The sequence below is a fragment of the Aspergillus vadensis genome (assembly GCF_003184925.1).
Source record: "Aspergillus vadensis CBS 113365 unplaced genomic scaffold BO88scaffold_7, whole genome shotgun sequence".
NCBI lineage: Eukaryota > Fungi > Ascomycota > Eurotiomycetes > Eurotiales > Aspergillaceae > Aspergillus > Aspergillus vadensis.
The window spans coordinates 219,677-232,611 of NW_020292045.1; the positions used below are offsets into that span (position 1 = coordinate 219,677).

Sequence of the window (12,935 nt, forward strand, 5' to 3'; positions counted from 1 at the left end):
CTAGAGTATCGATTTCTGTTCGGCGTTGCAGACCAGATTGTATACATTCTAGTGACTTGCGCACACTTCAATATAATATGTTCCGCTACATCACCGCACAGCTACAGTGATATCCTTGACTGAATACAAGTAAGCAGATACCAAAAGTTTATCAATAAATCCCCATCTCCAAATTACCTCTACCATCATCCGTCCTGAATTTAATGATCACCGAGCCATCCACCACATCAGACACAACCTAATACACATAAGTACGAGTCATGAAATTACCAATCCAGCCAGATGATCTTAAATCCATCTAGCATATGCAAACTCTGAACATGATGAGCAAGAGTATACACTACTGTAGGTAACCATCAGCTGAGCCATACCATCAATAGTACCTAGCTAGCTACATGATGGGTACAGATTAACTTCGTCAGCGCAGAAGCAAGGACCAGCAGGTAGCTTGGAAGAAAGATAAGCAATTTTAGGTACATGCATACATATTTCCATCACAATTCGATAGACTTATTCTGATGTTGAATTGTATAATTGGTTTTCGAGTTTTATTGAAGTAATACTAACATTTATTTTTTATACTTACTACTAGTGTCATAGGCCAGTAGTGTCTGCCGAGCAGCAGTGTAGATATATACCATTGCTACTAGTAAGCACCGACTACAAGAAAATAGTAGTACTTATAATAAAACAAAAACAAAATAAAACCAAGCCTCTGCACCCCAGAAGCAACTACTGTAACATCCACCCACACCATCCATAATCCAGGTTAGTACAGCGATCTAAGCAGTAATACTACTAATGCACAATCACCATCCACCCACCCACCCACTGCACAGATCATCATCCCTCACCACCCCTCCCTCCCTCATCAATTTATCCAACCATCCAGCCAGCCATCCTCTCCCTCATAAAAACCAATATGAACTATGCAAGTAAGAAATAAAATAACAACAAAAACAATAACCAAGCAAAGTAAAATTACATCTACAGCTTAGTAGAAGTAGTAGTACATTATCCAACCCAAGCACAACACAAGAATCCGACCATCCCGACCATCCCGACCATCCCGACCGGACCCGAACGAACACACACAGACAGCCCCTCCAAACTCCCCAAGTCCCAAGTCCAAACACACTATTAACAGATCAAATCAAACTAGTGCTTTTGCGGCACCGTCGATCAAACCGGTCAAATTACTCCGTAGTAAGTACTCCGTAGTATGAAAAGTATATGCTAAAAAAAAAGAAGAAAGTCAAAAAGTCAAAATTCAAAGTTGGCTGAAGTATCCGACCGAAGATCGCAGTCTGGAATGTCTTGGCGGAGGGTGAAATCATCATTTGCTTTTTGTCCGTCCCTGATTTGAGTGAACCCTGATTGATTGACACTGATGCGTGTGTGGCGCGGACTAGGAGGGGATGATTGACGAGGCTTATTGTCGATAGTGGCTTGATTTATGGGGGGTACTTATTTTGATTACTATTGCTTATTACTTTATTGATTTTCTGGGAGTGAGGCGAGTGTAATCTACTTCTTTCGAACACTACGCTATTTGATGGGTCTTTTTATTATTTCTTCATTGTGTTACCTTACAGTTAGATAGGTACATTAAGTACAAGTCGGGTCAGTGGCCGGTGGGTGAATCCTCGGTGCTAGTAGTAGGCACCCACTAAGGCACCAGCACACATGACGGGTTGGGAAAACCAAGCAACTCAGTTGGATGGGTATACGCTTAAACGCAATGCACGAAGCACTCAAGCACAAAACAGACGCTTTTCGAACGTTGCTCGTTTCATGCGTGGAAAGGACCGACTCCGTCCAGGGCAGATGCAATAAATCCCAGACGCCCCTCACGCCGGATTTGCATATGTAGACTGCGTCAGCCGTCGGAAAATGGCAGCCTTGAACACGACCGGGTATTCAGTGCCGCCTTCTGCGAACCGCGACTGGAGAATTCGAAGAAGGTAAGATGCTCACACCTGTGTCGCATAGTAGATGTTAAAAGGAGAACGGTGGAAATGGATGGCGGAGTCGGAAATAGAAAAGAAAGGGACCATTGTCGATAGGGTCGCTATCCCTATTGAGTTGGCATCACGTGATGGGAGGAAGCGAAGATCTTGCCGGAAGTCGGAGCGAATTAAAAAAGGTACTATGAGCAGATCTGCACGGCGTTCAACGCCCGTGTCAGCTCCTCCGGTGAGAATGGCATGTAACACCCCTTGGGCGACAAGGGGGGCGGCGAAATTGCTCGTACAGCCGGGGAAGTGTAGCGGATCGTTTCTTTCAGCTGGGCGATCGAGTCAACCCGGTCGAAGTCGGCAAACAGAGTCATCAGGGACTCGCTGTAGCTTTCAGGCTCCACGGCTGTGGATGACGATGAGCCGCTCTCTCCTTGTCGGCCGCAGGCGTATTCGTCATGGTGAACCGAAGGGGAATCTGGTGATTGGTCAGATGGCTGGTCGCTACACATGGCATATTTTATGATAGGTCCAGGGCTGGACAACATCCAAAAGGCTGACGAAAAGAAGTATCCCACATACCAACTGTCACATCTACTTCGGGTGGTACTGTTTGAATCTGATGGGGGGCGAGGTCGTCGGCGGCGTCTTCTTCGTACCGCGCTCTCAGGAAATCCGGTATGGACGCACAGGGGGAGAGGCTGAGATCGGGAGTACGCGGGCGTTCCGCTTGGGCGTCCCCAAACGACCATGCTGCAAGTTTCCGTTGATGTTCCTTGTCGAAAGGGCCCTTGAACTTCGACCGAGGGATTTCACCGCGTTTGTAGTATTCGATCTTGATTCCATTGCCCTTGCCCTTGGACGAGGACCCACTGCTGGACCGGCGGAACACCCTCCGCACCTTTTCTCGGAAACTCATGTTGACCGGGGTGGTGAAGCTAGGCGATATGGTGGTGTATAGTGCCGATATGTGTGGAAGATCGTTGTGATAGGAGGGGTTATGCGTTCAACCGTCGGTTCAGGACCTCAATGTTGCATGCCTTTCCCGGGGAGGGATTGGACGCGAGGGAGGGTGTGCAAGCACAGACGACAATCGAGTAGGTCCAGAAACCCTCGTATCATCGTTTGCCTAGACCAAGTGTGGGGTGGAGAGGAGAGGGGGGTGGAGGGGAGAAGAGGGGAGAGTAGAAGAAAGGAAGAACGAAGGAAGGAAGACAGAAGAGGGGAGAGTAGATAGTGAAGTAAGTAAGAGAGAGAGACGAGAGGAAGGAAGGGCTAGACTAAAGGGTAACTAAGGAAGAGAGAGATATGATGGGGATTATGTCAAGGAACTAATGGAGCAGCAGTCCCAGATAGTTAGAGAGACAGCACGACTAACTGGGAGGAGTAATCGGAATCAGCGTCCATACCTATGATACAATGCGATGGGGAATTAATTACTCGTAGTTCGAAGTGGAAGGGATCTGATTGGAACGAGCGGTGCGAGGCACCATGCCGTTAGTTCCATACCACCACGACGGGGCTCCATCCAACGGAGTAAACGGAGTAAACCATTCCCAGAATGCACTGGGGCGGCCATTGACTTACCAGTTGGTGACTTATCATGGCTCGCTTGACCTTACTTTTTGCTCTGCACAGGCCAAGGTAACCTAACCTGACCCCACGGCTCTGGGAGGGTTGGGACTTTCTTGGGAGGGTAAGAGGCAGAGAGCCGGTAACTGGGTAAGCCGCGATTACCTGCGGCCAAATCCGAGGCGTGAACGAGAAACAAACGCCGAACGTGGAGGATCCACCGGGGGGGTTGAGCCAGGAAGGAGGGAGAGAGGGTTGTGCGTGAATTTCCCAAGCTTAGCCTGATTGTTCTTAGCCGGAAGACAGAATGGGGAGTGAGACTCGGAGTGTAGCAAGTTGTGCAGTAGTTGAGTTAATTATTATAGTTAAGTCTTGGGGTTTTATGTCACTCGACGAAGGAATATGCTAGATCATAAATACCATACTTTGAGGGATAATAGTAAAATAACTTATAAGAGTGGAAATACAAAGAAAGTGACTGACAGGATGGCAAAGAAAGTCTTCATCGTCATCATCACCAGTCAACTTGTTCCCCCCTCCCTTCCTTCAAGCGGGACACAACCCAAACATGACATTTTTTCGTTAAGCATTTTTCTTCCCTAACGAAATATTTCCCTCATTTTGCCCTCATTCTCATTCTTTTCCGCGGCGCTTCTGCAAACCCGGCCATGGAGTGCCGAGTCCCGATTCTGCCTTTCCCAGTTGGTCCAGAGCTGACTAACCCCTTGATTCTGAACCGTAAGTAAACTTGCCCCCCTCCTTCGGTGTGGCCCTCTTTTCACTTACCTTCCAATCAAACGTCCATCGGAGGAGGTTCACCGTCGGGTTGCATCGCCAGAACAAGGTACTACCTTAAGCCAAAACAGTCCTATCTAACCCATGGTTATGGATGCGCCAACCTCCAGACCAATTTCCGCATTACGAGTGGTCGGGAAGTTACGCATCTCCGGCCGAAGAAAGTCTCAGGGTGGTAGTAGTAAAAGAAACTCTGGGTTCTCTTTTCCCACCACTCTCATGTTAACTTACACTTTCCCCCAACATGTTGCAGGGCTGGCTGGCCGGCCAGCCGACGGACTGGGCTGGGCTTCGTAAGATTGCTGCAGAAGACAGGTGTATATCACGGTGTACTATCGCCCAGCCGGCAGAACTTGCATGATGGTGTGTGAGTAGGTGCGTGTGTGGCAATGGCAAAAAGATCAAGCAAGGTATCTGTCTGTCTGTCTCTTGCTGTCGTGGTCTTGCTGCACCGAACGATTCCAGAAACACAGCCAAGACGGTCCGATCTACGTGCCACCACCGACCGAGTCGAGTCAAGCTGCATCTTGTCTTCCCCTCGTAGCGATCGGGATGTAACCCTGCGACCCCCCGGCATCAATCATCATTCGTTCCCTCATGGGAGGCTGGAAGCTGGATGCTTCTTTCTGTTTGCTGTCGGATGTAGATAGGCTGGGGGGCGCCAGATGACTTGGTAGTAACTATCCCACGTCAGTCGCCGGAACCGAGAACAGTGCGGTGCCACTGGGACAGAGGTTCTCATCTCAGACAAGTAACTAGTACGAACACAGTAGCAAACGGTTTGACTAATGAGATAAAGAACCACCCATGGACGATAAGTAATTGCACGAATGATATCGCTGGCATAATCGTGGATTCCGACTGCCCCGCTGAAGGTGGTTCGGAGTCGCCCCCACTCGGCACGGTACTTCCGGTGACCAAAACGGCTATTTTTGACTCATCTAGCAAATTATCACAGCCATCTTTCATCAAATTGGCCTGCTGGCCCAATGGTAAGGCGCTTGACTACGGATCAAGAGATTGCAGGTTCGAGTCCTGCGTAGGTCATTCTTTTTTGCCCCCATCCTTCTACTTCATTACTATGAAGTATGCAACCCAGGGTATGCCCAAGTGCCTACCCACTTGATATATCTTTTTCTCTTTTTCTGCCATCGTCAGGCACGCAGTATATGAAATCGTACAGCATAACCCAACGACGAACTGAAACTTAAAAAGATTGTGTGAGACGCAAGGGGTTCCAGCCAAACCTGGCACGTTGTTGGGCCGTCACCACGCTCGGCGTGGCATTGCAACAACCACCATGAAGAAACTAACTTACGCCCTCCCTTCCATGATGTCATCATGGCAGACCACTCACCCCCGGGTTTTGCCTCCCTCCTTCTCCCCAGACATGATCCTTCCGTCATGTTCGCCCGTAAACTTACGTCTTCGGGCATGTATACATGTTACATACGTTCTCGATAGTTGGGGCGCAGAGGAAAGAAGTTGACGATTTGGCCACTTGTCATCGGTAAGGGATGCGAAGTGTACTAACATAGTACTAAGTACGTAGTAGTGGCCTGGCCACCTTGCGCTGCCGGTTTGGGCCGTTTCAGCTCGAGCTACTTAATATATACTAGACGTTTCTGTGTGGTGGGTTGTGTCATATTGAGGCACGTGAGAGTTACCTATGTTGGACTGTGTAGAAAGTTAAAGCTATACAAGTGTACAGTGTCTATTTCAAGCAGATGGCTAGGTCTTGGCTTTCACTACTGAAATGGTCAAGGACACGACGACGGCTGGCATGTCGACCGGAAACGGTTCCTAAACCTTTCATTCCCTTTCCGGGTTTGGCCGATCCTGGACCCGACGGCATGCCTCATGATGCAATCGACCGATCGGACACGGGCGCGGGTGTCACCGTACCTTCTGTGTCTACAAAGTACCTTGCAGTAATAATAGGAATGGTTGATTGTAAGCTGTATTGTGTAGCAGCAGACTCAAATTTGTGGTTGATTAGTATCCTGATAGTTTGGTTAGTGGTCAATAGATATCCTGCAAGTTCGACCTCTCATTAATTGGCTATTAAGCCAATGCATGCACAAAGGCATTGTACTATGTATCGCAAAGTACTTAGCTCCGGTCAAGTGAGACCTTGCCTTGTGCGGACGGCTCGCCTCGGATAAACTCAGGTCCCGCTGGGGCGGGATGGGATCGTCTGCAAGCTTGGGAATTAGTCCGCTTAACATGGCTTGTTAAGCCCCAAGCTGCAGGTACAGATCCGACTCGCCGGAATCAGGGGGATGTGCGCCAGCTCCAGCTGCCATACTGCTTGCTTGACACTCAATCGCTTCGTAATTGCCATTCCTGCCATTCCTGTAGAAGCCGCAAGCAGCGCATGAGCTGGGTTCGGTCTGGTGCAGAATAGCAACTGCCATCATGGCTGGCCAACGTGATTGTTGTCTCTTTTGTAGTCATGACTGAGAGCAGGGTGTTGGAAGGAGAAGAAAAAGAAGAAGAGGGAGATTTGTAGGGAGTCAAGCCGAGCCCATGGAGAAGGCGCCTGCAGGTAATAAACATCTGCAACCCTCATCCACGCGCAATTCAACCCATATTTGGATCCGCGTGCACTGTGCCCCTTCCAATCTCCCCTTCGACACGATCCCATGTGACCGCGGCGTGACTTTCGCCCTCGTTTGGATTCCCCCGCTCCCACAAGCATTCATTCACAAATTGTTCCTGTGTGACTGGCGCAAGCTCGACTACAACACGCGCTACAGGTCTACCTACATTGAATTGCACTGGTCGCGTGCAGCTCGAAACCAATCCAAGCGCTGGTGGTCCAGTGTTACCCGCAAATTAATTGCACCTTGACCGGGCCCTACACGGATTAACGTTCCCCGAATCGATTTAGGCAATCGGAAAGGGCCACAGGGCAACATACCAGACCAGCCCGCCCCTAACTTCCCACTTCATCTGCCGTTGGTTCTTAATCCCCATTCTCGGAATCGCACGACCTCGACGTTTCGCATCCACGATTCGTGTCCATTCCGTTCGCACAGACTGTAGGTTTTGTCCACCCATTGCTGCATTGACTCGTTGTCGTCATCGCCAGTGCACTAACAGTATTATTGCGGCACAGCATAATCCATCACAATGCCTAAGAAAGGAGGAAAGAACAAGAACAAGGGCAAGAAGAGCGGCGGTGCTGCCGCTGCCGCGAAGAAAGCAGTCGATGCCCCCAAAAATGTGTGAGTAGAACTCAATCGCACCCACATTGTGCTGTTGTTTCGTCATCGCAGGCTTGTTTCGCACAATGACACTGACATTTTTCTCTCCGGAACAGTGTACCCGCCAACGAGGTCGAGGAAACAGTCACCAAGAGCGACAGTGAGCTCGAAGCTGTCGCTACCGAGGCAGGCGTCACTGACACCACTGCGCCTGAGGCTGTCGTCCCCGAAACAGTTACCAAGGACGAAAGCGAAGTTGAAGCCGTCGCTGCTGGTGCAGACACTGGTGTAACTGCAGCGCCCGAGACCACCATCCCTGAAACTGTCGCCAAGGGTGAGAGCGAAGCCGTCGCTGCCGAGACTGCTCCTGTAGTGACCGCGGCACCCGAGGCCACCGTTACTGACATCGCCGCCCCGGTCCCCGCGCCTGCCCCTCCAGTCAATTTTACTGAGGAGGCCTCAAACGCAGTCAATACCGCGTTCCCCAAGATAAACGATGGCATCTTAGAGGACGCTGCGCAGCAGACGAAGACTGCTCAGGCGGAGACAGTGGAGGAGGGCACCAGTAAGTAACCCATGAGTGCGCATTGTGCGCAGGGCTGATAGTTTGCTGACAACGTTCATCACCAGCTGTACTACCTTCCACCTCCACCCTTGAAGCTTCCAATGCAGATACCACAACCCTGCCTGTCCGAACCAGCACCCTCGTGCCCGAGACCGCCGATGCCCACGTGAAGCGCCCCTACGAGAGCAGCATCACCACCAAGGAGGATGACCACAAGCCCCACAAGATGCCCAAGGTGGAAGATGAACCCGTCATTGCCACCGAGAAGGCAGCAGCCGCAGACACTGTTCCGGTTCCTACTGGCACCACTGTGCAGCCACAGGTTGTCCCGGGGCTTGGTGCTGGCTCCGCTGATAAGGCGTCGAAGGACTTGGAAGTTGCCGGGCTTGCTGCGACGGACAAGGATGCTGGAGCTACGTCCAGAACGACAGTGCCTCAGACTACCGAGGCCGCCCCGGCCAAGGTTACCGAAGCCCCATCCAGCGCGGCCGCTGACACCACCGCTGTCGCCCCAGTGGAAGCTTCTACCAAGCCCGAGACTGCTGCAGCCATCGCTCCCTCTGAAGTGCCTGAGAGTAGTGGCAGCGCCAAGCAGACAACCGAGGTGACACAGCCGGAGCCAGCGACGGCGACCAAGGCCCCGACCGCAGCCGCAGACAGCGAGCCTATTGCAGTTGTTCCCAGCACCATCATCAGACCCACTGGACGTGAGAGCAAAGCAGCGGATAAGACTGTGGAGAGCACTGCTGCACCCACGGCCTCTGAGGCGGAACAGCCCCTGAAGGTTGCGGAAGACAAGGAGCCGGCGACCAAGGAACCAGAGACTTCCAAGCGCCTCAGCGCTGTTCCCTCTACAATCAAGGACACGAAGCCCCAGGAGGCCCAGAAGACCGAGACCTCGGCCACCCAAGGAGTTTCGGCTGTTCAGAAAGAGGAAGGCGCTGCTGCCCAGAAGGCCGAGGAGGTCAAGTCGGAGCCTCAGGCGGAAGGGACCTCTGCTGCTAAGCCCGAAGCCGCTCAAGTCGGACAAGAGACCCAGCAAGCGGGCGCTGCTGCCCCGAAGGCTGAGGAAGGCAAGACGAGCGTTGAGCAAGCCAAGGATACTGCCAAGGGCGAGGCCGTCAAGCCCCAGGAGACTGCGAAGTCGGAAAGCAGCAAGGCCGAGAAGCGCAAGAGCGGACTTTTCGCCTGGCTCAAGCGCAAGATCAAGGGTGAGAAGAACTAAAGTTCTGCCTTGTTTCTCTGCGCTTTTCTTGCCGGAGGTGTTCTCCGGAATGAACTTTTGGCTCCTTTGGCGAGCGGTTGCCGGCCCAGGAGCCCATATTGCTGATACCCCAACATGGATGATTACATGGAGTGATGGATATTAAAAAAGCCAAACACAAAACCCAATAAAAAAAAATTATGGAATCAGGGATAAGAAAAAAAGAAGAAAAACAGATTCAGGCTAGGCAGAAAGATACCAGAGATAACATAACGCCTTAGTATGATGATGGATGGCGGGTGTACGATATGAATGGCCAGGACAGGATACCACCAGGGATAGGATTGCTTGATTGATTGCTTGATTGGGCTGGGCTGGGCTTTCTGACTGGGATGCTGCAAAGCGCTATTTTGTATTTCGGACGGACGTATGGTTCATGTTCACGTTCACGTTCACGTTCATGTTGATGTTCATGTTCATCTGGGCTGGCTGCATGGGCCGAGACTGGGACGAAGTGTATGTAATTGGCTTAATGGTAATGGAGGGGAAATGTGATGATTCTGATTATTGATTTTGATGTGGTGGTTCCGGAGGAGACCGGGATACTTCTTTATCTTTTTATCAGTGAGCGATGTAGACGTATAGCAAGTAAGTACGGGGTGATGGCTGGGAGCTGCCAACCTGGGCACTTGGCGAAGCTATTCCAAAGAGTGGATAGTTGCCAAAAAGGACAACACATCACGGCAATTCACCGCCATTTGCAGCGACGAGGATGTCGGCAGTGGTTATCGGATTTTAATTAATTATTACGAGGGACAAACCCGACTCACTTTGGGTTTAGTTGGGACCACCAGGAAAAGAATTCCCCGTCACCTCTCTTCCACTTCTTCCACTGCTTCCACCTCTTTCAACAGCTCCATCAATAGCTTCCCTTCAAACTCGCCACTATTTTCTGGGCGAGTTTATTTCCTCTCCACCACAGCCGCAATCTTTTCTCTTTTCTACTCTGATGATATTCTGATGATCCTTCCAAGGCCTTCCAAGAAAGGGGATACTTCGATCGGCTAGTCAGCGATGATATCACTTGCTATCACTTACCTTGGCCGATCCCTCCGTCAGCCCCTCCACTTGCCGCCCCACGATGAGGGAATTCGCGCCTCCCTTTCGTCCTCGTCTTCCCCTCTTTCGGACTTTTGGGTGAATCAGTCTCCATCCTGACTCCATTCCCATCGTGGCTGAGACAATTCCCACCGGTTGCCGACCGATCCAGGCCAAGCTTTCCTTAAGCTTTAGCGCCGTGTCCCTGGTCACTGTCTGATGATTCGCCCATCCGATCACACGAGGGAGGGGTCCCAAACCTCGATCCCCACTCCTTCATCCCTCCGTCACTGGCGATGGGCGTCTCCAGCACTAGTCTGGGATTTAGGACTGTGTCTGAGCTACAGGAAAGGGGCGCCATGAGTGGCTGCCACCTCTCGGGGCTGAGGACAACAGCCAACGAGTGGCTGTTCCCTCCTCCCGTGTTGTGTGAGCTGACGGATGTTGCGGCAGGCCAGAACAGGGAGCAGGGGGGACAGTTTCAATGAGCTAACTGGATTGACGGCCGTTGGCTGATCGTGGGAGCCTGCTGTTGCGCCCCTCCTTTCTCTTATTTACAACACTGCGCTCCCCCTTTTCCTGTCGCTGTTTTCTAGCATCGCTTTCTTCTCTCTTCTTCCTGTTCATCCACATTTACCACATTTAATTCGGCACAATGGTTCATCTTGCTCAGGTTAAGCGTGACAGAGATGTCGAGAAGACCGCTGAACGGGTCGACTCCATCCAGCTTGAGGATGATGCCTTCTACTCCAGCGTCTACGGCACTCGTTTCGCTACGGAGCAGCTGCCCTCGACGGAGATGCCGGAGCGGGAGATGCCTCGCGAGGTGGCCTACCGTATGATCAAGGATGAGCTCAGTCTGGATGGAAACCCCATGCTCAAGTAGGTTCGGTCGATAGCAAGATATGACGAAAGGCTAATCCCTTCACAGCCTTGCGAGTTTCGTGACGACCTACATGGTATGTGTCTTGCTTCTAGGATCTCAAAATAATGCTAATTCGAGTAGGAAGAGGAAGTTGAGAAGCTCATGACCGAGTCCTTCAGCAAGAACTTCATCGACTACGAGGAATACCCCCAGTCCGCCGAGATCCAGAACCGCTGTGTGAACATGATTGCCCGTCTGTTCAACGCTCCCACCGACAGTGATGACGAACACCCCATGGGTACCTCTACCATCGGTTCCTCCGAGGCCATCATGCTGGGCACCTTGGCCATGAAGAGACGGTGGCAGAACAAGCGCAAGGCGGAGGGCAAGGATGCCTCCAGGCCCAACATTGTCATGAACAGTGCCGTCCAGGTGTGCTGGGAGAAGGCCGCCCGCTACTTCGATGTTGAGGAGCGCTACGTCTACTGCACGGAGGATCGCTACGTGATTGACCCCAAGCAGGCTGTCGACCTGGTCGACGAGAACACTATTGGTATCTGCGCTATCCTGGGAACCACCTACACCGGTGAGTACGAGGACGTCAAGGCCATCAACGACCTCCTCGTCGAGCGGGGCATTGACTGCCCCATCCACGTCGATGCCGCTAGTGGTGGTTTCGTCGCTCCCTTCGTTGCCCCCAACTTGGAGTGGGACTTCCGTCTGTCCAAGGTGGTGTCCATCAACGTGTCTGGTCACAAGTATGGACTGGTGTACCCCGGTGTTGGTTGGGTCGTCTGGCGCTCGCCCGAATACCTGCCCAAGGAGCTGATCTTCAACATCAACTACCTGGGAGCCGAGCAGGCCAGCTTCACGCTGAACTTCTCCAAGGGCGCGTCGCAGGTCATTGGACAGTACTACCAGATGATCCGACTGGGCAAGCGGGGCTACCGGTCGATCATGACGAACATCACACGCACTGCCGACTACTTAGCCGAGCAGCTGGAGCAGCTGGGCTTTGTGATCATGAGCGAGCGCGGCGGCAAGGGCCTGCCGCTGGTGGCGTTCCGGCTGCCGGCGGACCGCGACTCGGAGCAGTTTGACGAGTTTGCGCTGGCGCACCAGCTGCGTGAGCGCGGGTGGATCGTGCCGGCGTACACGATGGCGCCTAACAGCAACTCGCTGAAGCTGATGCGGGTGGTGGTGCGCGAGGACTTTAGCAAGAACCGGTGCGATGCGCTGCTGGCGGACATTAAGCTGGCCTTGAAGACGCTCGGCGACATGGACAAGGCGATGTTGGAGCGGTACACTCAGTAAGTTTCCTGGATGAGAATGGTGTCGATCTGAGCAATTGCTAACGGAAGTAGTCATGTTCGGGTGCACTCGACCAACTCGCACAAGTCCAAGCATGTGCACCCTCACTACAAGAACGAGAGCCATTCCTTGCAGGGCAAGCATGGCAAGACCCACGGTGTGTGTTAGAGTAGACTCTGTTAGATGACAGTGGAGGATGGTGAACATGGACTGTATATGAGGCATGGACATAACACGGATACAATGATGCTAGACATCTCCGATACATGAATGCGAATGAAATCAGACATTCACAGTGTTGACGGTGGATCTCCCATGCTACTTAGTACTTACTAGTAATGGTGAAACGTGGAGGCGA

At 51.9% G+C, this 12,935-nt stretch overlaps 5 protein-coding genes and 1 non-coding gene across 6 annotated transcripts; 2 read left to right on the plus strand and 4 right to left on the minus strand.

The window, feature by feature from the left end:
* Positions 1–2,149: 2,149 nt before the first annotated feature.
* BO88DRAFT_424146 (uncharacterized protein) lies at positions 2,150–2,877 on the minus strand (the record flags this gene model as incomplete). Its single annotated transcript, XM_025708716.1, has 2 exons — positions 2,150–2,436; positions 2,541–2,877. The coding sequence occupies 2 exons, from the start codon at positions 2,875–2,877 to the stop codon at positions 2,150–2,152; spliced, it is 624 nt and encodes a 207-aa protein (XP_025564372.1).
* A 2,142-nt stretch (positions 2,878–5,019) lies between these two features.
* Positions 5,020–5,387, minus strand: BO88DRAFT_251083 (uncharacterized protein). The gene has a single exon (XM_025702215.1). It carries the CDS (start codon positions 5,292–5,294, stop codon positions 5,064–5,066), a length of 231 nt encoding a protein of 76 aa, XP_025564373.1. The 5' UTR covers positions 5,295–5,387; the 3' UTR covers positions 5,020–5,063.
* On the plus strand, positions 5,301–5,372 carry BO88DRAFT_t94. The gene has a single exon. It is a non-coding gene; the product is annotated as a tRNA-Arg (tRNA).
* An 897-nt stretch (positions 5,388–6,284) lies between the features above and the next one.
* Positions 6,285–7,037, minus strand: BO88DRAFT_403551 (uncharacterized protein). Its single transcript, XM_025706391.1, has one exon. The coding sequence runs from the start codon at positions 6,743–6,745 to the stop codon at positions 6,560–6,562; it is 186 nt and encodes a 61-aa protein (XP_025564374.1). The 5' UTR covers positions 6,746–7,037; the 3' UTR covers positions 6,285–6,559.
* Positions 7,038–7,477: 440 nt separating this feature from the next.
* Positions 7,478–8,110, minus strand: BO88DRAFT_251095 (uncharacterized protein). Its single transcript, XM_025702216.1, has one exon. The coding sequence runs from the start codon at positions 8,035–8,037 to the stop codon at positions 7,567–7,569; it is 471 nt and encodes a 156-aa protein (XP_025564375.1). The 5' UTR covers positions 8,038–8,110; the 3' UTR covers positions 7,478–7,566.
* A 2,946-nt stretch (positions 8,111–11,056) lies between these two features.
* On the plus strand, positions 11,057–12,745 carry BO88DRAFT_337002 (glutamate decarboxylase; the record flags this gene model as incomplete). Its single annotated transcript, XM_025702922.1, has 4 exons — positions 11,057–11,283; positions 11,333–11,360; positions 11,408–12,576; positions 12,631–12,745. The coding sequence occupies 4 exons, from the start codon at positions 11,057–11,059 to the stop codon at positions 12,743–12,745; spliced, it is 1,539 nt and encodes a 512-aa protein (XP_025564376.1).
* Between the last annotated feature and the right edge of the window lie 190 nt (positions 12,746–12,935).

What these genes read in the sequence shown, in the direction of transcription:
- BO88DRAFT_251083 (XM_025702215.1), bottom strand. Translation starts at nt 5,294, where the DNA reads ATGAAAGATGGCTGTGATAATTTGCTAGATGAGTCAAAAATAGCCGTT.
- BO88DRAFT_403551 (XM_025706391.1), bottom strand. Translation starts at nt 6,745, where the DNA reads ATGATGGCAGTTGCTATTCTGCACCAGACCGAACCCAGCTCATGCGCT.
- BO88DRAFT_251095 (XM_025702216.1), bottom strand. Translation starts at nt 8,037, where the DNA reads ATGCCATCGTTTATCTTGGGGAACGCGGTATTGACTGCGTTTGAGGCC.